This window comes from Haliotis cracherodii, unplaced genomic scaffold, assembly GCF_022045235.1.
Source record: "Haliotis cracherodii isolate W230 unplaced genomic scaffold, xgHalCrac1.p SCAF_3, whole genome shotgun sequence".
NCBI lineage: Eukaryota > Metazoa > Mollusca > Gastropoda > Lepetellida > Haliotidae > Haliotis > Haliotis cracherodii.
Genome location: NW_027266286.1, coordinates 61088588 through 61116394, shown reverse-complemented (window position 1 = coordinate 61116394; position 27807 = coordinate 61088588). Strand labels below are relative to the sequence as shown.

At 39.3% G+C, this 27807-nt stretch overlaps 1 protein-coding gene across 1 annotated transcript; it reads left to right on the top strand.

Moving 5' to 3' along the window:
* The first annotated feature begins 17 nt into the window (after positions 1-17).
* On the top strand, positions 18-26881 carry LOC139476072 (relaxin receptor 2-like). Its single transcript, XM_071259312.1, has 17 exons — positions 18-72; positions 2721-2864; positions 3039-3122; positions 3501-3612; positions 11156-11227; positions 11607-11678; positions 14713-14784; positions 17581-17652; positions 18256-18327; positions 19306-19377; positions 19945-20016; positions 21907-21978; positions 22379-22450; positions 23037-23108; positions 24127-24965; positions 25394-25620; positions 26733-26881. The coding sequence occupies exons 1-17, from the start codon at positions 18-20 to the stop codon at positions 26868-26870; spliced, it is 2319 nt and encodes a 772-aa protein (XP_071115413.1). The 3' UTR covers positions 26871-26881.
* Positions 26882-27807: the final 926 nt, after the last annotated feature.

The following is a 27807-nucleotide window of genomic DNA, read 5'->3' as shown; positions in this document are numbered from 1 at the left end:
TACACTGTGGATTAGCGATGAAACTGGGAGCACGTTGCTGTCTCCTTATGCTTGGGATCGTTGAGAACTTGTGTAAGTAATTTTGTAATTCTCTTTTCAAAAATATTTTCGAAGTTTGGTTTTAAATATTCGATTCAAAGATTTTTAGGGATTTATAGAATTATGTTTACAGATAAATGTGACTTAAGTGATGAATTTATTGTTATTTATGTGTTGGTATCTCGATATTGTCATTGCTCGAAATCATTGGAGCATATACTTAGATTCTCAAAGCCATTTGTGCTTGTATAGTGAAATATTACCAACGTACTGTTTGTTTAGATCGAACGGTTGAGGTTTAATTATGTTATAGCCATGTCTAGATGCATCCGTAGAAGAATAAGGCGACACCACATGACCTCGGTATTATTACTGCTCCTGATTGAGAGCATGTGATGTTAATAAGCAAGACAAAGCCCTGGTCAGGTGGTCAGTGGGGCTAATTTCTATTTCGTATATCCCACCTGGGGACCCTGATATTGAACTAACTATGTCTTGGTTTGTTTTAAACTTAATCGATATATTGACTAACAATAAACATTACCTTACCCCCGATGTTTTGAGAAAATAATATAATACTTAACATCATTAATATTTCTGAAAAACAAGCTTTTATATGTGTTTTTGTTATATTGACATAAAGAACGTACATAGAGTGTTTGTTATAACAGTTTTCAATATCTTGCTGGACGAATTCCGGGAGCATGATGTCTTCTACTTGTTGATAAACGATATTGTTCAAAACATTCAGCTTTTATTTTCACATTCTATCCACATCAAGTTTACACGCCGTCACATAACCCAAATATAGTCTGCCACAAAAATGACATTGATGTAAGATGCCCCGGCCACACACACACACACCACACCACACCACACCACACCATACCACCACACCATACCACCACACCACACCACACCACACCACACCACACCACACCACACCACACCACACCACACACCACACACCACACCACACCACACCACACCACACCACACCACACCACACCACACCACACCACACCACACCATACCATACACACACACACACCGAGACACACATCCACCCACACATATCCCAGAATATCAAATCGTTGGTACCTAATGGGAATGCTGCAGTCATCAGGTTTTATCGTCTTAAACGATGTATTTAACTTTGTTCGAGAATAGAGTTTAACTGATTATCGTTTCATAAAACGTCAATATTTGAAGGGTTTTACGTATTTCTGTCCACTAATAGAATTCACTATGCAAAGATCAAAATATGAAATAGATTATGCGGCCTCAATGATATCCTATATTTCTGGTTCAGGTGGGGAAATCAGTGGTAGGGGATTGACTACTATTATTTGATTGTTATTGAACGATATCAGATCATCGTAATACCTGAAGCTTAAGTTAAACGTCTTGGCCAAATTACTTTGTTTTGACTTTGGCAATCAGAGGAGAAATCCCGATTCACATGCATAAAGAAACAGATCAGGTAGAAGAGAAGCGCAATTCGTGCCCATGGAGATGCCTACCTCTTGCCTAAATGTCTTACCCCCAAATTGTACATAGATGATATCAATGAGAAAGTCCAGAATTTCACATCTTGTTTTCTCACAAAACATCAAATGGCATATGCTTTCAATTTTTACAAATTGACTTGAGCCTCTGAAGATAGTTTGTCATGTGGAATAGTGGTGTACAAAGTTGAAAAATTAAATGTTTTGACATAATTGAACCTTGTTCTTTTCTGGGATTGCAAAGGGGTCAAGCAAATCCTTTGAGTTTTTGAGAGTCCACATGGTATTAATTCCATTTGTATCAAATACTTTCTGTGAATACGTCCAAGGACCTTCACTCAATATGCATATTAAATTTACCACGATTACCAGGTCAGATCAAAAGACATGCATTAGGATTTCTTCGGTCTTTTAGGTGAACAATTGACTTGCCTTTGCATGTGTTGGTCACTGGTCCCATCGGTGGGGCAGGATACCCTCATCTGGTATCATAACTGATAGTAATTCCTAAACACATGTTTATGATAAAGTCGAATCATACAGTGGGCAGTGAATATGGAAAAGCTATTGTTACTTTCTATTTCTACCAAACGTATGCAAGTAAACACTAATGCAATGTTATTGATTACTTCTATCTTTGCAATTGCCAGTTCGTTCGTTTGTTCGTTTGTTGTTTAACGCCGCACTCCAGCAGTATTCCAGCTATATGACGGCGGTCTGTAAATAATCGAGTCTGGACCAGACAATTCAGTCATGGACATCATGAGCATCGATCCACGCAATTGGGATACGATGACATTAGTGTCTCGTATGTAGATAGATGGGGCCTGTGTTTACTTTGTGGTTTCGTTTGTTACATATTCACGTTGCAGTCTGAATCGAACAATCGACTCCACTTTAGCACAGATTTCGTGTGGATACGGACTGGTTTTGTTACATTTATTTGACACTGAAGCCCCGGGTTCCATTCACCATACGGGTTCAGTGTGTGATGACCATTTATGTCAACCACACCTACCCCACCCCCCTTCTCCCGCCATGACATGACTTGGATATTAATGAAAGCGGCGTAAATCCCCAAAGGCTCATTAGCGGAAGACGCGACAGTGATCCAAGCGCCTATTATATTTTATTTTCAAATTTCTTATTCAATTGTTTTAATTGGTTCCACAGACTCAATAGACGCTAGGAAATCTTGGCAAGATATCGTGTGTCCTCGAGGTCAGTTCCGGTGTGGGTCAGGAGAGTGCCTGGACAACGCGCTACAGAATGACAAGAAGAAAGACTGTAAAGATGGCTCGGATGAAACAATGGAAGGTACGGTCATTTTCACGCCACAGAACGTGCTAAAGGTATTTCATGAATACACCAGGCTCATTCTGAATCTCAACATATCTTCAAATGGTGTAAACAAGGTTCTTAACAGATAGCAATGTTCCATGTTCAACAACTAAATGATTTCAATCGTATAATGGTTCGGGTTTCCTTCAGATGACAAGGGCCAGGGGGATTACTGGAACACCATCTACTCCAAACGCCCAACAGCTAACGATGATAAGCTGACAGACGCATGCGGTGAGCAAACATCAATATAACTGAGTTAAATTTAAAGACAACTTCTTTGTACAGTATTTTATGCAGGAAAAATATATTCATCAAACATTGTATTTACTAAGCCCGTTTGTGACCAAATGGCCGTGGATACATATTGGGACATCAACCAGTTCAAATTATCTCATCCAGAGCTTTCCAATGATATGAAGTTTGTTCTTGTAGTTGGGTCCTTTCCGTATGGTTCAAGTAGTCACGCTCTGTCTCAGTTAACAATACACTGTTCCCTGTTTCTGTATAATAGATATGATTGCAATTATTATCATTGAATATTTAATACGTCTTAATATCGAGAATAAAATTGAGGAATGTAGTGCTCTTCATCTATTACTTGTATTTCAGGATTAAATAAGGTGCCCGAAGGATGCCAATGTAGAAACAAGACCATTCTTAAATGTGGGAATGCGCACCTCTCGTCAGTGCCTTCGGGGCTCTCGAAGGACGTGAAAGTCTTGTAAGTAATTCTCTCCTAATTGGCAGACAAATACCTTTAGACCTTGCAGGAGTTATGACACGAGAACCGGTCATTTGCTTGGATATTTCTGTCACATGTAAGTTCTCTCTTTATTTCCTTACGGGTATGAACTATTTTGTAATATTCTGAATTTTCTAAATTCGTATTTTCCTGTGTATTTTCAGTGTCGGACATTAGTTTTGGAGATATCTAGCATATCAAGGTATCATACCAATTGCCGTGAAAATGTATTTGGGTAATGCAATTATTTAATGGACATTTAATGTAGTTAAGAAAATATTTTTTATTCGACCTTGCGACATTTTCGTTGGACTATATCTTGGCATTCCGTTTTCTTGAAGGTGTCATATTATACATTCCAAAACGTCATGCATCCTCCCAACTCACTCACACACTCACTCACACACTCACTCATTCACTCACTCATTAACTCGGTTTTGGTAATATGGTACTTAAAAATATGGAAGTGAAAAGGTTTTAGCAAATACCAACTGTTGGGCGTGAATGGTATTGGCAAAATAACAGCTTTTAGCATTGAATAGGCCTTTGCAACATACCAGGCGAGGTGAAACGGGATTTAACGTCGCGTCCAAGATATAATCGTCCTGTAGCGACGTACATCCCCGCGTGTGTATGGCTGCTTGTACTAGTCCGGAGTCCGATTCATGGTGCTAGCCCACTGAGATACCATGCTGCAGTTTAACACGAATACCCCACTCAGACACAGCATACGGACCCCGAGCCGACCAGTCCTTGTTTTAGCCAATTAATGCCGAGCGCCAGACAGAGTTACAACAAGACACCTTTTAACGTCGTTTGGCATGACGCGACCGGGGATCGAACTCCGGACGGACGCCTTACCACTAGACCACGGAGGCGGTCAGGTAACAGACCAACTGTAGCGCGTGACACGTAACAACTATAGAATTGAATAGGTTTGGATAACGTAACAAGAGCAGGACGTGGGTATTTCTCTCGCGGTATTTGTTTTCTGGAGGAGCTTTGGAAGACGTCAGCAAGGACTTACGCCCCCTCATCACGGCTTTCGGACACCAGCCCTTGAAGACGCTCTTGAAGAAGCTTCTGTCATTCCATGTGCCCTTCTGCCTCCAGTGTTGCTTGTCAGAGGAGTTGAATGCCCGACAGGTATCAGATAACAGAAGCGGAAAGGTTCTGGTGGCTCTGTCGTAAACATACAGATATAGCAGTACAGTGATAGCAAGGCAATAGTGAGTAAAGAGCGATAGACGGCGTCCGTGAATACAGGGCGGTAGACGGCGTCCGTGAATACAGGGCGATAGACGGCGTCCGTGAATACAGGGCGATAGACGATGTCCGTGAATACAGGGCGGTAGACGGCGTCCGTGAATACAGGGCGATAGACGGCGCCCGTGAATACAGGGCGGTAGACGGCGTCCGTGAATACAGGGCGATAGACGGCGCCCGTGAATACAGGGCGATAGACGACGTCCGTGAATACAGGGCGATAGACGGCGCCCGTGAAAACAAGGCGATAGACAGCGTCCGTGAATACAGGGCGATAGACGACGTCCGTGAATATAGGGCGATAGACGGCGTCCGTGAATACCAGGCGATATACGGCGCCCGTGAATACAGGGCGATAGACGACGTCTGTGAATACAGGGCGATAGACGGCGTCCGTGAAAACAAGGCGATAGACAGCGTCCGTGAATACAGGGCGATAGACGACGTCCGTGAATACAGGGCGGTAGACGGCGTCCGTGAATGCAGGGCGATAGACGGCGCCCGTGAATACAGGGCGATAGACGGCGTCCGTGAATACAGGGCGACTGAACAGTAACCCGAACACTATAATGGGTTCCATGAAGTTGCTTGTAGTGTCCAGTTGAGGCGCCATACATATTGCCAGATGTACATTCCCTCTTTCGAGATCCTGTGATACGCTGTCTGATGTGGAGATACAATAGTATATGGAATCAGAGATGCTGTATAAATTGAATTATTTCATTGACACTCCTCGGTTGGAAATATTTTCTGCACTGTCGCCGACACAAAGACGAATATTGGAACCGACAATAACATCTAAGGAGTTTATCTCTTCACGGTTTTACACTCTGATGCTCATGGCCGTCACAAATGTCAGTGTTCTGTGGGTCGTTACTATTACCAATGGCCCGTGAGCCGTCACTATTGTCAGTGGTCTTTGGGCCATTACTAAATTCAGTGGTCTGTCGGCCGTCACTATTGTCAGTGGTCTGTCGGTCGTTATTCAGCCCATTGGTCTGTGGGCCGTTATTGAGGTCAGTGGTCTGTGGGATGCCATTAAGGTCAGTGATATGTGGGACGTCATTAAAGCAAGTGGTCTGCGGGACATTACTAAGGTCAGTGGTCTGTGGACCGTCACCATCATGAAGGCCAGTGGTCTGGGGGCCGTCACTAGAGCAAGTGGTCTGAGGGCCGTCACTAAAGCCTATGGTCTTTGTGCCGAAACTGAAGCCATTGGTCTACAGGTCTTCACTAAAGTCAGTGGTATGTTGACCATCAACAAGGTCAGATGTTCTGTGGACCATCACTGGGGCCGGTGGTCTGTGGGTCAACATTAAGCAACAAACTGAATACAATATCCCCACCCAAGACTGATGTTTTGTGTTTCTCGCTAATTCCAGTCCACCATTTACAGAAGTAACTTCAGAATCACGCAACTCCGAAAGGGCCATTACAAACAAATTATACATTTTCAGCAAGATACAATCTAAAACAACAAAAAGAGACAGCATATAAATTACATCCAGGTTTAGGTATACCTTCATTAATCACTGGATTGTCTGGTCCAAATTCGATTATTTACAGACCGCCGTCATATAGCTGGAATATTGCTGAGTGCGGCGTTAAATAACAAACCAACCAAACCAAATCATTTACGTACTTCTATTCATGTGAGTGAGTGAGTGAGTGAGTATGGTTTTACGCCGCTTTTAGCAATATTCCAGCAATATCACGGCGGGGGACACCAGAAATGGGCTTCACACATTGTACCCACGTCGGGAATCGAACCCGGGTCTTCGGCGTGACGAGCGAACGCTTTAACCACTAGGCTACCCGACCGCCCTCTATTCATGTGAGAACGCCCGTGAGGATATTGGCATTGCACTCTGGTATTAGATAACACGGGTATTCTGATATCTCTGGGTAATGTGCTCGTTCTTGTCAGATACAGATAATTTTATTATGAAGTTAGGGGAAGCCAACATTAAGGTAATTGCAAGAAGGTATTCTCTGATACTTATCGGCAGAGGTTAATGGCTTACTCTACATCATTAGTGAGTGCAGTCGTATAAATATAAGCGAGGAAACAAAGTACATGACCAGAATAAATATCTGCTGTACCCTTTGATATTTTCCACCTTTTGTTATCTTATTCATTTTGTTGTCCTTACATGTACATATATATGCTCTCTGCCTCATGGCATTCATTCACCTGATGAAGGAGTAAGCATATACTCCGAAACGTTGTGTTCCTCATAATAAAGAAGTAGACATTCATGTATTCTCTTCCTTATGTGAATCACTTCTAAATACCTTTCACAGACCTATCACAGTGTCCTTTGTACGATTTCCACCACATCATGAGCATGTGTTTGTGAATCACTATTAAATAGGGATGATACAGAGCGTGAGCGAGAACGTGAGCGTACCCTGTCCGACCGGTGGCACCCGTCACAAACACGCAATTGCAACACCATTAGATACAACGTGTAATACGTTGTTGATGTATCTAACGTATTAGTGTTTTAATTGGTTATTAATTAAAGAGATGACAAACCCAGTGTGTGTGTTTTTTGACTAAGTACGTTTCACAAAAGTGAGTGAGTGAGTTAGTTGGGTCTAACGCCGCTTTTAACAGTATTCCAGTTATATCACGGCGTGTCAGCTTAATGTGGGAGGAAAGCCACTATTTTACCACTATGGTGAAACCCACAATCCCGTGGTGCTGACAAACCTAGAAAAATAATCGGGGCGAACCGGGATTCGAACCCACAATCATAGGTTTCTGGCGTGCCCAAAGGACGCAACTCTGCACAGCGAATCGCGGCGCCTTAGACGACTTTAATGAAATCTACGAACTCACCCTTCTGCATGTCGTCCCACCGGTATGAATTGCACGAGGAAGCACGTGTGTTTTCACACCAAAAAAACTGCATAGGGGTGGTTATATTATTATTATATATGCAGGCAAAATAGGTGGTCTTCATATTTCATTACAAGTGAAATGTGTGCGACTTTCGCAATGCTTATGCGGGAGAATAATGATGCTTGAATTTAGCATTTTATCTTATGCTGATGGTTGATGCATGTCATCGTATCCCAGTTGCGTGGATCAATGCTCATGATGTCAATCACTGGATTGTCTGGTCCAGACTCGAGTTTTTAAAGACCGCCGTCATAAAGATGAAATATTGCTGAGTGCGGCGTTAAACAACAAACCAACAACAACAACTTAGAGTCGAATTTAGCATTTTAAATTATATTTGAATTTAACATTTTATTTTATGCTTGAATTCACGATTACATCTTATGCCTGAAAAAAGTGATTTATCTGATATAATTTAGCATTGTATTGGATGCTCGAATTTATCAATTTATCTTCAGAAGATTAAATTAGATTTATTACAAAAATAACGCTAGTGTATTTATGTGTTTATGTAATATTTGCAGACTGAAGTGTTCTATTTTATCTCATCCAATAACAATAATGAAATCGTCGAGTCGTGCGTATCTAATGCGGTTCAGATTAAGATACGTTTCTTGTTAATGATAAACAATTGTCCTCTTCGTCGTATTACAAAAGCATCGCTCTGCAGGGGACCTGCTCATGCAGCAACTGCATAAAGATAAACCATTTCCCCTTCACCTTTTGTGCGCAGTGCCATATATCCCTTTCCTGTTTGTTCTTGGTTGTCGTCGACAAGGTCATAGACATATAGTGTTGTTCTTATCAACGGGGACGCAGAATAACAAGTCATCACAAACTGTAACGTAAATGACGTCCCTCCAACATAAAGGCCGGCTAGCAAGCATGTACTGGGTACATGAAATAATCCAGATTTGTTTCATTTCCTTTCTGTCAGTTTATAACCCGACCATAATTTAGTGCAACCATTGGTCTCGTGGTATCCGTCGATGCATCACTCGAAAAGGCACATCACTGGTCAGCTTATCGTCCAGCTTCAGCTACGACCTTAACCTATAATGAAGTCTTTGGCGGGCATTTAGGAGTTGTAAAAACATGAGCACATGCATGACACTTTTTGCTGGATGACTACTTCTTCATTCTTTGTAGAGACTTTTCATGGCTATTCCTTGACCCTTCATCAAGTCATGGTTATTCCCGTACATCTCAACATGTAACACCGATAAGGTCGGTGAATTCCTAGGAAACGTTTTTAACACACACACACACACACACACACACACACACACACACACACACACACACACACACACACACAAACACACACACACACACACACACACACACACACACACAAACACACTCAAAAGATATTCACAAAATAATCTCCCACGTTTCAGAATTTATATATATATAGAGGTTGGATTAATGTACAAAGATTTAGCCATTTGACAACAATGAAGATGTAGTGATGGGCCTGGGTGTGATAATAAGGAGCTGTCTATGGTAACAATATAGCAGCAAGATGATAATGTAACAGCGGGAGATTTAGCCATTTGACAACAATGAAGATGTAGTGATGGGCCTGGGTGTGATAACAAGGAGCTGTCTATGGTAACAATATAGCAACAAGATGATAATGTAACAGCGGGAGATTTAGCCATTTGACAACAATGAAGATGTAGTGATGGGCCTGGGTGTGATAACAAGGAGCTGTCTATGGTAACAATATAGCAACAAGGTGATAATGTAACAGCGGGAGATTTAGCCAATGACAACAATGAAGATGTAGTAATGGGCCTGGGTGTGATGACAAGGAGCTGTCTATTGTAACAATATAGCAACAAGACAATCCAGATGTCCATTTGCGGTTAATGGTAGGTGTAGTGTTAGTGGCTTTTTTCTTTGGATTTAAATAGATTCTTGACGTTTCCTCTTTTTCCAGTGATTGATGTTGGTATGGAGAAGTTTGGTTTGTTGCCAGGACATTGGGTAATCAAAAGTTATTTTCTGGATAACATCAACAATGAAGAGGCAAGATGTAGCTCTAAGACGTCATTACAAAGAATAAAGAAGTTGTTATCCACAAAAATAGTGTCATGTATTTATGTTCTTCAAATTTCTTAATGCCTATCAAAGACTTCTTTATAGGTTTAGTACGTTGTTAAAGAAGGGCGATAAGCTGATAGCACCAGTGACATACATTCTCGAGTGATGCATCTACGTATTCCACGAGAGTAATGATTGTGCTGTATCAAGGTCGTGTTATAAACTGGCAGGCAGGAAATTAAAAAAATTCACCTGATGAAGGGGCAAGAGTAGCCATGAAACAATGTTTCAAAGAATAAACGAGTTACATGTATTCATAAACCTATAATGGATTCCTAAACACATGCCGTGTTTGTTCTCTTTATCTTGTTGATTTGACTGGTGATTAAAGCCAACAGTCGGACGTTGCCATCGTAAAAGTAGCAACATGACACTCACACTGACACACAGCACGACTACATTTATATAAATCAGTCTCAGAGAGATTGAACAGATAGCAACGAGATCTACTACCTGACAACCAACACCTAGGTTGTACTGTCAGGACTAAAGCGGTTCAGACATGATTTATATTTTGTGACCGAACATTGTTTTCCCCGTGTGTTTTTTAAAAAAACAGTTGACTTGCCTTTGCGTGTGTTTATGAAGTTAGCCACCTCACTATTTGATAGTGATTCATAAAAATCATTCTCATAATAGAGTCGGAATCGTACAATGGACTTTGCTTTTAATGGAGATTTCACCTCGAAAGTTGGCCTAAGAATACAGCATGCTTTTCCTGAATGTCACAAGACATGAAACAGTTAGAAAACATGTCATTATATTCAAGAAATAAACGACTCGTGGTCGTTGTTTATCGTACAATAAAACACTGCATGGGGAATAAACCATGGGTGGTTTATTTCTTATATGAGACATCAACATTATGTACAACCTATTTAAGGATGACGATAAATGTCGGACAAGTCCATTTTATGCACAGGTGGGTATTTCCCGCATATTCCCACAACCCTCACTTCGATTACCTGTATCTTTTCTCCCTACATCTATGGGGAACAACTTACTAGACACTCCCCGCTATAAAGTAATAACGTCGTCATATATGCATATGCCGCACACGAACATATAGATGTGTTTCGTTAGAAGCTTGATACCAGATTCTATTTCAGAAAATTTAACATGGGAATAAATAGTAAATATGTTCTATTCTGACCACGAATCCCCAAATGGATTTATAAACAAAAGTCTGAAGACGTAATTACTTCATTTTACAGGTGATCGATATTCTCTCATTTTCAGAGATTTGTCGGGCAATCGGATAGAAGTTGTATCCCACAGCGATTTTAAAGACATGCAGCATCTTGAGGAGTTGTAAGTCTCTCCATATTTTCAAATCGTTCGCACTCTCTGTTCAACTTCTTACACAAGCTGTGACAACTGTGACACGCTTTAACGAACCCACTTGACGTTTATGACAGAACTTTAACGTTTAATGTGAAAGAGAACATAAAACGTGAGCGGTGTAGTGACATGACTTCACAGATTATTGCCACATTCAAATAAATGTAAATATTGCGCCCTTCATGCCAAGTAGAAGATTAGTGTCATTTTCGAAAAAGATTGAGGCAGAAACTGAGCTTCATTGTTAGACACTGACGAAGTTTTTCTGCTGAATAATCTGTGAAGAATTTTGTTATAGTGTATTTCAACAGTATTCGTATGTCAGAGATAAAAACATATCCATTTTCAGAATATTCAGTCACTGCTACCTAGAAGAAATACAGAGGAAGGCCTTCAACACATGCTCAAAACTACGAAAGATGTAGGTATTACTAAATGCACTGTCCACACCAAAGTCATACACACACTGTCCCCTTAACGTCATGTAGTAGAGCATTACATTACGATTCGAAAATAGCTTTAATCCAAAACCTCTCCAACCTATCAAAACCTGGAATAACAATATATCGCATATTTCCATTTTTGTGCTACATAAAAAAGAGGCAACACACAAAGCATCTCTGATATTGATGGAATATTGCTAACAATACTCGCTAAAACAAAAGCGTCCAGAGCAATCCAATGCAAATCACACTTGTAAATATATTTTGAAAGGATCTATAACAAGGAATCATCGCGGGTTTGTATATATAAGAGTAGTTTATTACACGTTGAAGTACGTATCATTAAATCCAACTTGAGGTTCATATCAAATTATGTAAAATCTCGGCTCACAGACATTTGCGATGAATGTGTACTCCACTTATGGAACTTAACAAAGTCCCCCCTTTTGAACGTTATTTCATGTGTCTTAAAACCCACCCGTCTCCTGGAGTTTAGATAGCTTACTAACTCACTCTTGCAATACCACAGTTGAGAACGCCACTTTAAACAGTGTCCTCATGTTCAGGTTCAAACTGACGCAACGAGCGTCCACTTCAATGAATGCATTTATCGAGATATAGTTACCGTCTCAATTCCCAGTTCAAGTAAACCTCGTATATTAAAGGTACGAATAATGGTTATGAATAATGTTATCTCCCATTGTTTCGTAAATCATCTTCTTAGCACGGTCCCACAATCCCGTTGTGCGTAGGATGAAAGTGTAACGAGACAGTAGCCATTCCTTTATAGTCCAGCGAGTTCAGATATTGCTCAGTACTCTTTGGTCTCATCAGAAAACTACCCAACCGATGCAGTCTGAATCTGATAAACCGTCGTTATGATCCTCCTGCCAGGATACGTGCTTGTTTTTTTGTTTACCTTGAGATAAAAATGACAAATTGAACGTCACCCCGCTTAGAAACTCTGATGTTGCTTTGATACTTCAATGTTTTATCAAAAGCATTTTTTTCTGTTTTGCCCCCAATACAAACTTGATACTGATTCCCGATGGCCTCAATACGCCATACCCTGCGGACAAGCAATCAGTCCCTCTGTGTTTAATCTGTGCGCCATATGAAGTTATCCGAGATGTTATGTATCGTCGGCGTCCCCTGCGAGTAACGATAGCACAGCGGCTTCTGGATCGGAGACCGTTGCTCTCAGACAATATAATTCAATAACATTAACATTGTGAACTCATGATTCGTCCTTGCTTAAAGGCACTACAATGCGTTATACATCGTTGTCTCAATTACCAGGCTACAGGAAGGGGGTTGTGATTACATTATCAATGTACTCTATCCATATTTGCTTTACTGGTGTCATGTAGTAAAGTTATTCTTACATATGATTTAATAAAACCAAAGTATATGTTAACGTGGTAGTGTTGAATTAATCCTGCGGATATATGATCATCCTGAGTGTAAGGTAACTCTTAGTAGGAGTAGGTGGCGTGTTGAATCTGATGTCCTCGAGCTGTCCTACTGATTACCTGCTATTCCCACAGATACCATTTTCAGTTAGTGGCCTCCAGAAACAGTTAAATGTTCTCCAGCTATATTGTGAGAAATGGGTCCTTGAAGTAAATTTGAAAAAGTCAAATGTTATTGTTTTCAGAAAAGGTGGTATTTTAAATAAATTTGAAAAATGGACGTATTGTAATAAGGCAGTCAATATAGTTTCATATTATAAATATTTAGGATTGACTGTATCTTCTCGATTATCGTAGTCAACAGCATGTAAGCATTTGAATCTGCAAGCGTCTAAGGCCTTGATTCCTGTCTATAGAGATTTTAAAGAAAACAAATTAATATCTTTCCGAGTTGTTTCGGACATTTTTTTGACAGAAAAATAGCACCAATTCAGAAATATGGGGATGTCAATATAATGATTCCATAGAAAAAAAATCATGCCATGTATTTTAAACGTTTTTTAGGTGTCGGTAAATATGCCTCTAACAAAGCCATTCTAGGAGAAACTGGTCGTACCATTCTTTTTTGTTTCATTCCAGCTACGGGCAGTTAAATATTGGATAAAGCTACTTCGTATGAATTCAAATAGATTTCCTCTTCATTGTTATAATATGTTAAAAGCCTTGGATGAAAAGGGTAAATATTGTTTATGGATGTCTGATATCAGGAATATTCTTTGTATGTCTGGTTTTTCTCTTGCATGGATATCTCAAGATGTTGGAAATGATAAATTATTTATCTTCATGCTTAAGCAAAGATTACTTGATATATTTTCACATTATTGTTACGGTCAAATATCATCCTCAAGGTTTTTATGCCATTATACGAATATAAAATCATTACTTGTTCCTGAAAAATATGTATCTGAACTTCAGGATAGAACTTTGAGAAGATCTTTGTGTAAATTACGTATATCATTACATAATTTTGATGTTAATAATCTCAGAAAGAAAAATGTACAAGATAAAGAAAGTAGTTTATGCCGTTATTGTAATAAAGGCTATGTTGAGGATGAGTTTCATGTACTTCTCATTTGTAAATTTAATATTATCAGTTTCTTAGAAATAGATACCTCCCTATGATTTCAACTATGTACAAAGATGAACAACTGATGAAAAATTTGTTGAACTCCCCAATGCTAATACAATATCATCTCTGTCAATATTCCTGAAGAAGATTTTTGAAATTAGACGTTAATATCATATGTAAACTTATTATTACCTACACGTGACTGTACAATGTTGATACAAAAAAAATACGCACTTCTGTACCATAGGTCATAGAGCCTAAAAAATTGAATAAACTTCTGTCTGTCTGTCTGTCTGGCTCTTTATGTACAATGCTCATAGACATTTGCTAGTATATGTTAACGAGGTAGTGTTGAATTAATCCTGCGGATATATGACCATCCTGAGTGTAAGGTAACTCTTAGTAGGAGTAGGTGGCGTGTTGAATCTGATGTCCTCGAGCTGTCCTACTGATTACCTGCTATTCCCGCAGATACCTCACAGACAACCTGCTGGGGGACCTTCCGCAGGACATGTTCCCAGAGAACAATAACGTTGAAGAGTTGTGAGTATGAGAAATATTTATTATAACATATAATATGAAATTATAAAATAAATATGAAATAAGAACACCGTCTTAATATTAAAAGGGGTAAGCCATGGATCCAAGACGTTACTATGCGCACTGTGGTACGTTTTCGTCCTTCCTGGGATCTTGTCTGGTGTCGGAGTTGGGTGTTGTGCAAAATATAGACTGACCATTCTATTCATGGTATCAAGGCATTTATATATAAACAATCTTGTCATTAAAATGGGATTGTCGTGGATTATATAGGCACTCTTCAGATAGAGTCGGAAGTTCCGCTATATATATAAACTGAAAACGCACGCACGCACGCACGCACGCACGCACGCACGCACGCACGAACGCACACATCTTCAGCAATCCATGCTTGCCGTAAAAGGCGACTTTGCTTGTCGTAAGAGTCGACTTGGTTGAGTGGAGAAGTATTGCTGAGTGCGGCGTTAAACAACAAATAAAGAAAGAAAACAAACATGATATCAATCGCCGGTTTACTTCGGACAGACCCTGATATTTTACAAGCCCCCATCATATACAGTAGCTGGTATATTGCTGAATGCGGCGGTAAACAACAAAGAAACCTGAACCTGACTATGGCAGGGCATCCTGACACTGTCTTTTAAAAGACAACAATGAAGGCAAAAAGAAACTACAGCAAGCTCAAAGACATGCTATCACAGTAAAGCGGTCAGGAGACTTCCTTCTCACATCTTTGGTGATCAGATTAGGTGCTATTCATGTCCTTCAACAATACAGTTTGATATTCAAATATCAGCGTTTTACTGAAGTTGTTTGATGAATGGCTTGATCAGCTGCCCGATGGTATTAGCCAGCGAAGAGGCCCATATATAACGGAAGAAACTAGAATTAGACGTCTTTCTTGGCTAATTTATTCTTCTTATATAACATATTTTTACTTCAATCATAAGGACATGTTAGTTTAACATATTGCACATATGTCTTGAATTGTTGATTCATCAAAATCTTGTTTGATAGAAATGACACGAATCTCCAATTAAAGCCTGTCGTGCATAAAAACATTTTCAGGTCCCGAGAGGAAGAAGGAATTATGTTGGCGTGGTTTTGTTGTCAGTATACATGGTAATGAGACATATGTTTTTATTTGTTGGAAGTTACAAGCGTGTGATCACTGTTACATTGGCTTTTTGTGCCAGCCACATTGCAGAATAAGACCAGTAGCAGTGTATGTCATGAGCCAGACACATTTAAGGTTAGACAAATTATCTAGTGTACGACTGTGGTAGACACATTGCATATTTAAACAGTGACACTGTACGGCTGTGTCAAGCTTATTGCTGAGTTGGACAAGTTACAGTATGTGGCTGTGTCAAGCTTATTGCTGAGTTAGACAAGTTACAGTGTGTGACTGTATCAAGCTTATTGCTGAGTTGGACAAGTTACAGTATGTGGCTGTGTCAAGCTTATTGCTGAGTTGGACAAGTTACAGTATGTGGCTGTGTCAAGCTTATTGCTGAGTTGGACAAGTTACAGTATGTGGCTGTGTCAAGCTTATTGCTGAGTTGGACAAGTTACAGTATGTGGCTGTGTCAAGCTTATTGCTGAGTTGGACAAGTTACAGTATGTGGCTGTGTCAAGCTTATTGCTGAGTTGGACAAGTTACAGTATGTGGCTGTGTCAAGCTTATTGCTGAGTTGGACAAGTTACAGTATGTGGCTGTGTCAAGCTTATTGTTGAATTCGACAAGTGACAGTATGTGACTCTTTCAGGTCTTTTGCTGAGTTAGACAAGTTACGGTGTGTAGCTCTTTCAGGCCTTTTGCTGAGTTAGACAAGTTACGGTGTGTGGCTCTTTCGGGCGTTTTGCTGAGCTAGACAAGTTACGGTGTGTGGCTGTGTCAGGCCCATTACTAAGTTCGACAAGTTAGCTTGTATGACTGTGTCACACAGATTGTTGGAGAAGAAATTCTACAAATCATTCATATCGAAATGTTTGATGACTTCACATTAGGATATTACTTCTGCATACCAACATCGATAAATACACTTTCAAGTACATATATAATGAATAAACACTCATCTCGTCAAATCATTTGGTTAATGACATATACAGTAACAACCTTTTAACGTATGAAAACAAAAACAAAGTAGTAAAAGAACATTGTTGTACATACAAATAAGAATAATAATGATAATGCTTAATTCACATAATATTGTGAAATTACTTGTGTATACTTCAAATGAAGACGGCCTAGTTTAATTACCGTATGAATTCCAATTTGTAATCTACAACTTTCGTTCTATGTGTGGTAAACAATCAACTAAAGATGTGCATATGTATTGGGGATCAAAGTTTCGAGAAACAAATATTTGGTTAGACTGGAAGCGGTCCTTGTTTCCAATTTGAATTTCAATGAGAAATCCGAGCAATTTTTATTCTTCTTCTTTGGTGTGTTATGAATGGATAAATATTTGATATGTTAACACATTTTACCATTTGCTAGAGACAATGTTTAAATTATTGATTTTTTAAAGGTATTTTGGGACATTATTTATGTTTTGTTATATAAAAATAAAGACTTATCCAGCCAAGCATTTGGCATGATTGACTTCCATCTGCAGATTTCTGTCCAAAGACTTTATTCAGCCTTTCTGTGGGCAGGACATCCTTACTCTTTTCGCGAACACCTGGTGTTGTTTTTGTTCGCTGTTTTGCCTTTTACGCCCATTGGAATCTGTTTCGGCAGATAATCGTGACTAATGCTTCTCAGGCGTTGACATTTGATATTTGCCCTTCCAGGTATCTGAGCCACAATCGTCTGACAATTCTTAAACCTGAATACTTTGACAGGCTTACAAAGCTGAAGCATTTGTAAGTACCACGATGTTTACTGATTATCTATAAGAACGTTTGCCCTTTTACAATTTTCAGTTGAATAATATCAACAGCTGGAATTAATCGGTTCTTTAATTCATGAATGCAAATGTATTTTAAAAAATACAAATTTCAAATAGACCAATTATCTTGTGTTTGAAGTGCTTTTCTGTGTGGATAATGGTTCCCAGAGCCGAACCTGGTGAGTGAGCGAGTATGGTTTTACGCCGCTTTTTGCAATATTACAGAAGTATCGCGGCGGGGGACACAAGACATGGACTTCACACATTGTGCTCATGTTTGGAATCGAGCCCATGTGACGAGCTAACGTTTTAACCACAAGGCTACCCCGACCGCCCCCTGGTGATTGGAAAGTCTGGTTCTGTTACAAGGCGTAGATCGTTACTCATATCAGACACCCTGGTTTGCTTAGTTAGATTTTTAACAGGCCTCTATGATATCTTTCGAATATTGCTGACTGCGTCGTTAAACCGCATTCACCCCTCACTGCAAACGCTTAAATATTGAAAATGAGTGTTGTATTCTTCAACATCCAAATGTTACCATGGCACAGATATCCTCCACGTTTCATGTTTTCAGAAAGCTTGATAACAACCTCATCAGAGATATAGTCCCGATGACATTCGCAAAGACAGGCAATTTGCAGTCGTTGTGAGTAATTAACCATTGGGAATTCTACTTATTAAGCACAATGGTACTAAGAATTGGCAATTTGTTTTTTTGCATATGATGCGAGGATTGCATGGACTATGTGGTATTATGTTAATTAAGGGTAGTCACGGACGATGCAGATATATAATTTAGGTCACTTCTGAGCGATGTCAGCTTTTTACAGATCCTTCGAAATAGACCCATCGCGAAATAATGTAAGACTATTGCAGCGCAATGCGTTCCTGTATTAGACCTCATTGTATAGAAAACTCGTGAAGCTCCGGTTTAGAATAGGTTATCAGAATCCCATACTTGTCGTAAAAGGTGACTATGCTTGTCGTAAGAGGCGACTAACGGGATCGGGTGGTCAGGCTCGCTGACTTGGTTGATGCATGTCATCATATCACAATTTCGTGGATCAATGCTCATGATGCCAATCACTGGATTGTCTTTTTACAGTCCGCTGTACATATTACTGGACTAATGGCGTTAAACACACAAACATTGAATCCGGAATTCTGTGTACACATACACTGTTATGTGCCGCGTGATGTGTTCAGCACTGAGTTAAATGATTTGCGTTTGGCACAAATATAAGCGTGTAGACATTAAAAATATATTGTCAAAGAACATAGCCAAATGCAAAGTAACTCTGAACTTTAAGATCAATTCTACATAAAGTCTGTTCCCTTAGACTCAAAATCAAACGTTACCACCATCGTGTTCTTCTCCATCATATTTTGTTTGTTTGGAAGCATACAACTCAATAGTACTCTTCCTATCTTTGAACACTTTCTGACGATTTTATTTTGTATTTTTAACATTGTAATTGATCAGTTTGCAAAACCATATAGCCCATATCATCATAAATATACATTTTAAGTTATCAATAAACTGATATGGTCATAGTTATTATGTTGTTGAGTATAAAATCCATATATCTGAAATAACAACTTCTTCGTCCTGTTTTCCACCAAGGTTACTTGATGGCAACAACCTGGACAAAATCGAACACAACTATTTCGCTGATTTGGGTAAACTGCAGACGTTGTGAGTATAATGCTTGTTCTAGGAACATTGTCCATCTTCCCTATGGGATTGGGAGGCTAGTGCGTCCTCAGTGCCACATGTTTGAGATGAGAACCCACTAAATTGTACGCATAGCTAGACTTTGGAGATTATATGTGATTGTACCCAGACGCTCTGACCGTTGTTGATTAATGGAATATACCCTGATTTGTCTGGTCCAGACTGGATTACTCACAAGGCAATGTGACCTATTCAACTGATGTGGAGGAGAGTCCAAAGTGATGCTGGTCCTAGATGTTTATGGTATTCCAGATTCCTCAAATCCACCCGCAGGGGTAAAGTGATGACGTATCAACCACGATCATCGGATCAGATACACGTCTAAGGGACGCAACTCTGCACGTCAAATTAGAGCACCTGTTCCCCTCGTACTGGACACTCCTATCTATAGTGTAGGCTGTAGTGGCTTTGTCTATGAATATGACTGGCGCTTAATTTACCAGTGTTGAATATTGAAAATGCACTGATGTGTCTTTGCTTGTCTTGTGCACGGATGGAAATTTGTCATACTTGTAATTCTAATTTCAGAATCATATCCCGAAATCGAATTGCATCCATAGAATCCAGTTCCTTTCGTACCCTGAAGAGTTTGAAACATCTGTAAGTACCGCTTGCCTTTACTTAGAAGTAGTGGACATTATAACCTAAGGTTAGAAACAGGGGTTGTCAGTGGTAGAAAGGGACGTAACTCTTGATACTCTAATACTCAAGTGCTCGTTCAGCTTGGAACATCATACAACGAACACTGCAAGGGGTAACTGTATCATGAACTTATTTTTTTAATAAAATCTGTGTTGGGTCGATATATCCTTGTTGTCATTGCTCTCAAGCTCAATGATAAGTAAGCCTACCAGTGAAATAATTTTTTTACGCACAATAAACATGAACATATTCAAGATCATTTTTTTTTAAAAACATGGTATAGTATCCAACATCACACACACACAGAATATCAGCAAACACACATAGTGAATATCACCACACAAATACACCATCTAACATATACAGAGTATATAATCACAAATATATACAGTGCACATCACACATACATATAGTACATCATCACACATATAAAGGGTACATTATCACACACACACACACACACACACACACACACACACACACACACACACGCACGCACACGCACACGCACGCACGCACGCACACACACACACATATATATAGTACATCATCACACATATAAAGGGTACATCATCACACATATAAAGGGTACATTATCACACATATACAGGGTACACCATCACACATATACAGAGTACATTATCACTCATATATAAAGTACGCCATCATCACACATATACAGGGTACATCATCGTAAATATAAAGGGTACGTTATCACTCATATATATAGTACATCATCACACATATAAAGGGTACATCATCAGGCATATAAAGGGTACATTGTCACTCATATATATATATATATATATATATATATATATATATATATATATATATATATATATATATATATATATATATATATATATATTATGTCATCACACATATAAAGGTCACATCATCACAAATATATAAATATATATAGTACATCACCCCACATATATATAGTACACCGTCACACATATATAGTACATCATCACACATATATATATATATAGTACATCGTCACACATATGTAGGGTACATCATCACACACATATATAGTACATCATCACACATATAAAGGGTACATTATCACTCATATATCTGAAGTATATCATCACACAAATAAAGGGTACATCATCACACACATATATAGTACATCATCACACATATAAAGGTACATCATCACACATATATATTGTACTTCATTACACATATACAGGGTACATCATCACACACATATATAGTACATCATCACACATATACAGGGTACATCAGCACACATATATATAGTACATCATCACACATATAAAGGGTACATCATCACACATATAAAGGGTACATCATCACATATATAAAGGGTACATCATCACACATATACAGGGTACATCATCACACATATATATAGAACATCATCACACATATACAGGGTACACCATCAGACATATATATAGTACATCATCACACATATACAGGGTACATCATAACACATATACAGGGTAATTCATCATACATATATAGTACACCATCACACATATATATAGTACATCATCACAAATATACAGGGTAAATCATCATACATATATATAGTACACCATCACACATATACAGGGTACATCATCAGACATATACAGGGTACATCATCAGACATATACAGGGTACATCATCACACATATACAGGGTACATCATCAAACATATATATAGTACACCGTCATACATATACAGGATACACCATTACACAATATAAAATACCATCCCACACACATAAATATAGTACATCATCACATACCCAGAGTACATCACTTACTGTATACTATGACAAGCACATCATCACAATACAAATACCCGCTCCTTTTTCATTGCAGAGTCCTGTTCGGCAACTTCATTTCGAGCCTTCGTTTGAACACATTATTAGGCCTGACCAATCTCACGCAGCTGTAAGTACCGATACGGGCATTATCATAAACACGCAAGTACTGCACATATTGGCCGCGACCCTTTCACTGACGCATTATGTTTAGTGAGTGGTGAGTGAGCTGGGGTTAACGCCATTCTGATGAACAGCTTGTTGGTGATGCATGTCCTGGACGCATTTCCATTGTCATTTTATGGAAAACTCAAAGTATAAAAAAAAACGTGATCATAAATTCCTGGCAGCCAAAGGGTCGCAACTCTGCATTTTGGCATCCATAAGGACAACCACAATACTTTATTGTTATACCCATACAGTTAACAGCTGTGAATCAATGGGAATTGTGAACATTATTTAAGGACATGGCTGATTATAGAGACAGTTCATTTTGTTGTTGAGTTGAGTGTATTTATTTATCCTTTCAGAAATCTGAGGGACAACAGCCTTAACTATATAATAAAGGGCGTTTTTGATCCTCTGCAGAACATATCCTCAATGTACGTACACCAGCATAATCTTTCATAGGGTCACATTCTGAAACCACCTTAATGTCACTCACGTGCATGGTGTACCGATCCAAGTTTATGAAAGATTAAACACAACATGTCTTATATCAAAATGCAGCTAAAGCTACTACTGGTTGTAACAATTATTCACACATTCACACATGTCTTTGTGATGGGTCACACCAGTGGGCAAGACACGCTCACCTTTTCGCGAAGACCTGGTGTCATCACTGTTTGATACTGGAAGATATGAAATGTACAGATCTTTTAAATCTTTAATTAAACCGGAATTGCATCTATATGTTAGAACATGCAAATATCTGTGCATTATATATTCATATTTCGTATTGGTTTATCTGAAACAATGGTTAACATTGGACGAAAGCGTCCTATTCCGACACCAGTGAAATTGTGGTTTTAGAAGAGATTTCTTGTAAATATGTAAAATGTTTTTTTGGCTTTATTTACAAATATACATATAACCAACATTAAATAACTTTGATGGAGTACTAGGATATGATTAGATTAGTATTCCTATTCGGGAAAGAGTACCTATTCTTATTTTTACAACTTGCAGAGACTTGAGAGATAATCACTTCCACGGGGTTCAGCCAGGGACTTTTGACGATCTCTCGACATTGAAGTACATGTGAGTAATAACAAACAGACACAATGTATTCAATAAAAATAAATCATCAATTTTCTTCGCTTTTCTCGAAAGATGGGTCGTGGACGTAAGTACGAACCAGTTGTCTTGACTTAAAAAAAACCAGTAGTTACTGAGTTGCGGGTTTAAGGCCAATGTTCGTTTGTTTGTTTGTTTCTTGTTAAACGCCGTACTCACCAATATTGCAGCTATATGACGGCGGTCTGTATATAATCGAGTCTAGGCCAGACAATCCAGAGATTGACATCATGAGCATCGATCCACGCAATTGGGATCGATGACATGCATCAACCGAGTCAGCGAGCCTGACCATCCGATCCCGTTAGTCACCTCTTACGACAAGCATAGTCACCTTTTACGGCAAGCATGGGTTGTTGAAGACCTATTCTACCCCGGATCTTCACGGGTCTTAAGGCCAATGTACAGTAGTAAGACATAGCAAGGCAGTAAAAGTGCTGGGCAAAAGAAAATATACACCCATATTTGATGGTGTCTGAAATGAGACAAACAAGAAATGGTTTTTCGAGTGAGATGTATTTGGTAAGGGTATCATAGTTTTCTTTTGGACCTTACGTTGCAGTTTTTCGGAAACTGTTTTCAGCCTAGTAACGTTTTCATAACGTTTATATTTTTCAGTAAAATTTGATTTTAGTATTATTCTTTCGCTTGTCCGGCAGTTTAGTTTAAATGTGAAAAGAAGTGACAACTCAAAATTCGTTACTATTATGTGATGTATTTGATGATGTAGTAGGATTATGAAATATAGTCGGAATCGTACAATAGATTCTGCTTTTAGAGATATTTTTTAGGATTGTGGAAATGGTTTTGTCGCTTTTATTTCTATCATCTTCTAAAACCTTTATTCCCATTTCCACCCTAACAAAACAGAATTGTATATATTCCTTATGAATAAAACATGTTAACATATTTGCGTGTTTTTCAACAACTAAGCAGTTAAGGTACACAAATGCTTAAACTAAAAAAATAATTGTTTTTGTAGATACTTCGACCGATTTCACCTGTGCGTGTACGTCAAGAACATCGACGTGTGTGAACCTCGCGGGGACGGCATCTCAAGCAGGGAGAACCTCTTGGAAAACATCATCCTCAGGGTCACCGTCTGGATCGTCGCAATCCTCGCCTGCTTCGGCAACTGCGCTGTTCTCATGGGCCGTTTCATCCTGAAAGAAGACAATCAGATACATTCCTTCTTCATCAAGAACCTCTCGATGGCGGACCTTCTGATGGGCATCTACTTGACGGTCATTGCTGTCCACGACATGAGGTACAGAGGACGCTACCTCTCCTTTGACCACACATGGAGAGACAGCTGGGGTTGCGACGTCTGCGGCCTTCTCAGCACCGTCAGCAGCGAGGTGTCGGTCCTCACTCTCACAGTCATCACCCTGGACAGGTACCTCTGTATCATGTACCCTCTGTCCGAGAGAAGGAGGCACCTACGACTTGCCTATGTTCTTATGGGATCCATCTGGTTGTTTAGTCTCGCTTTGGCGACCATTCCCATCGTTGGCCTGAACTACTTCGGGACTTACTTCTACAGGAACAATGCTGTCTGTATCCCTCTGCTGCTTCATGAGCCGCGCAACAGTGGATGGGAGTACTCGGCTTTTATTTTCCTTGGAATAAACATGGTGTCTTTCGTGTTTATCGCGTATGCTTATGTGGCGATGTTTGTGTCCATACGGAAATCACGTATGTTGTTCCGGTCAACCAACGAGAATCAAGAAAGGTCCCTGATGAAGAGGTTCTTCTTCATTGTCATTACTGACTTCGCCTGTTGGGTTCCAATAATTGCACTCAAAGTGGCTGCACTAATGGGTAAGGATAAATACCAAGGGTTTGTTATCATTATATAAAGAGCACTGTCGCTTTTATTTGCATATACATACACCCTTAAAATGCATTGACTTCAATCCTACCCTCTCTTCGGCATGTTCGCTCGTCACGCTGAAAGCTCGGATTCGACTCCCCAAATAGGTACACCGTGTAAAGCCAATTTCTGGTGTCCCCGGCCATGATGTTGCTGGAATAATGCGAATATCAACTCATTCTCTCTCGATCAAAGATAGTACAGAGATCAAGGGAGATGCAGTTGTTTATTGATGCCTCTCTTAACTGTTTGGATCCGCTGCTTCAAATTCCAAAACTCCACCCACCCACCCCTCCCGTGTCGGTGTCAGCACTGTACCCTTGTTGAAACACGCTCTGAAGCATCCCATACTATAATCCGTTATTTGATCCTACAGGCTTCAAAATCCCTGGCTACCTGTACGGCTGGGTGGTCGTGTTCATCCTACCCGTCAACTGTGCTCTGAACCCTCTTCTCTACACCCTCACCTGCACGATGTTCAAACAGAAGTTTCTGTACAGCCTCTCCAACTTGATGTGGAGGAAGAGCATGTTCGACTCAAATAGCTCGGACAGCTCCACCTCCAAGAGCAGGCTCTCACGGCGGAGTATGCCGGACATCGAGGTCAGTTGGCATTCAGTTCTAAAACAGGGCTTCAGGAAATTCTATCCTTCTATTTCAAGTATTACCCATCAAGGTTATATATCATCCAGTTCCAATTTAACCAAACCAGGGAGTAAACAGGAACTAATTCCAGAAAAGAAACAATCATTTCGATGTACTTGTGTTCGTAATATGTATCTATCATTACTCTGGTCATCCACAGCAATGCATTGCAATTCAAAGTAAACCGAACTGGAACTATTCTACTTTTTGAAATATTTAATCAGACTCTACACATAAAATGTTTGATATTAGCGTTCAATACATATGCTTAACAGGTTGTTTCCGATTATTTTGCGCATGTTGATACTTGTTGCAAGGAATGGTACTGTTTTAGAATTTCTAGTTTGGGTTACAATAAGCATGCGTATGCTGCATATGGATCATTTCCCTTCGTAGATCTCGATTGGTACTTCTGACTGGTATAAATGAAGGCATGTTGGTATTGCTCGTTGATTTAAAGGCACTATGCTGTCAATTTTGTTCGAAAACATAACCTAAGTAATAGCATTTATGTTCCTTGAATTTGCAAACGCTTTCCTTATGTTGTGGTAGTCTTGTATATTGCTGCGTTTACTTCGAGATTCTTTGTTCTATTAATCGCTTTTCTGGATGTCTATGTCACTATATATTCTTGTGATTTGTTCATGTGCCTTTAAGTTCTCTATCATTTTACACACCCACAGTTGTCATTTTTAAACGATCACGCCATTATGCCATGTATTGGTACTCTGATTAGTATACTTCCAAAATATGTTCATTATCATTATTACATAAGCCTTTGCATGCAGTCGGAAATATCAATGACAACTTTATCATTTATCTATATTGATTGTGGATTCTTGTTTATCACAATTAATATAGATGTTGGTTGGTAGGTTGGTTAAAGCCACACTCAACATTATTCCAGAAATATGACGAGGTCTGTCTCAAATGGGATGCGATGACATGCCATCACCTAAGTGCCCGAGCCTGACCACCCGATCTTCTTATACGCCTCGTATGACCTGAATTTTCACGGGTTTTAATGAAGCAGCTACTTCTTGTCCTTAAATCCACATCTCACATTTCAGCTTGACCAGTGCGCACTCAACAACACATGGACAGGCAAGATGAAGTACAAATATTCTCACGGCAGGGTTGTCTATCCTAACTGGAGTGGACAACAGTATACGCCAAGCGGGTACAGACCAGTGAAGCTGGCGATATAACCTTTGCTATATCAATGACGACATCCTATCTGGGAAAGAATGTTGTTCGGCGGTGTAGGTGGTGACTTTTCTGAACGGTGCCCAAGGATTTCAAGAACGCACATTCTGGACTACTTCACATTTAATTCTTTTCTTTGAGCGACCAATGAAAACAATTATTATTTTTGTAAACATATACAGAGATATCATTGGTGCACGTGACTACAATGGAAAAGTGACCGGCCAAACGTGTTGAGACTTTGAAGAATTCCGCATATTATGGAACAGTTGATGACTTAAGACGATGTGTTGTATACAAAGACTGGTTGTGCATAATGATAGTGTCTTTTGAAGAGGCCGGTGAAATAATGTACATTGAAATAGAGCGGCCCTGGAGATAGGGCATTATTTTATTAACAAGTTAACGCGTAACGAGTCAATCGTTATATTTTATTTGCTATGATTGTTTGCTATGGACATGTTATCCAGGTGATGTGTCTTGGGTAGCCTTAGACATTGTTTGTCAATATATCACACCATTCATTATACTCAGATGTACCAAAACGAATTCGAAATTGCCATGGATCGTAAAGTTTTCGAATTTGCTCATGAGGACATGCTATTACACTGCTTAATGTATTCAAACTCAAATTAACCTATACATAGGCGTATTGACAACTTCATTTGTCACACACTGTATTACGTACTGATCAGACGTATGAAGACACGCAGTTCCTATTATTTTTGTAATGTTAACAAGTGATCACTTATCAGGCGACATTGACAAATAGGTTCACTCCTATTATTACAAACGCCCAAATGATAATACTGGGTTTGACAATAGCCTTCAATCATTCTGTCATGACTGTCACACAGGTATGTGTGAAACTGTTTATCCGAATGAATCATGGTAATTATTATTTTGTGTTTAACCTTCCCGGTTTGTTATGTTCTTATC

Bases quoted from the DNA above. Each gene is read 5' to 3' on its own strand.
- LOC139476072 (XM_071259312.1), top strand. From the start codon at position 18: ATGAAACTGGGAGCACGTTGCTGTCTCCTTATGCTTGGGATCGTTGAG. The intron at 14,785-17,580 runs GTGAGTATGAGA...TTGCCCTTCCAG, and splicing joins AACAATAACGTTGAAGAGTT to GTATCTGAGCCACAATCGTC. The intron at 21,979-22,378 runs GTAAGTACCGAT...TTATCCTTTCAG, and splicing joins CTGACCAATCTCACGCAGCT to AAATCTGAGGGACAACAGCC.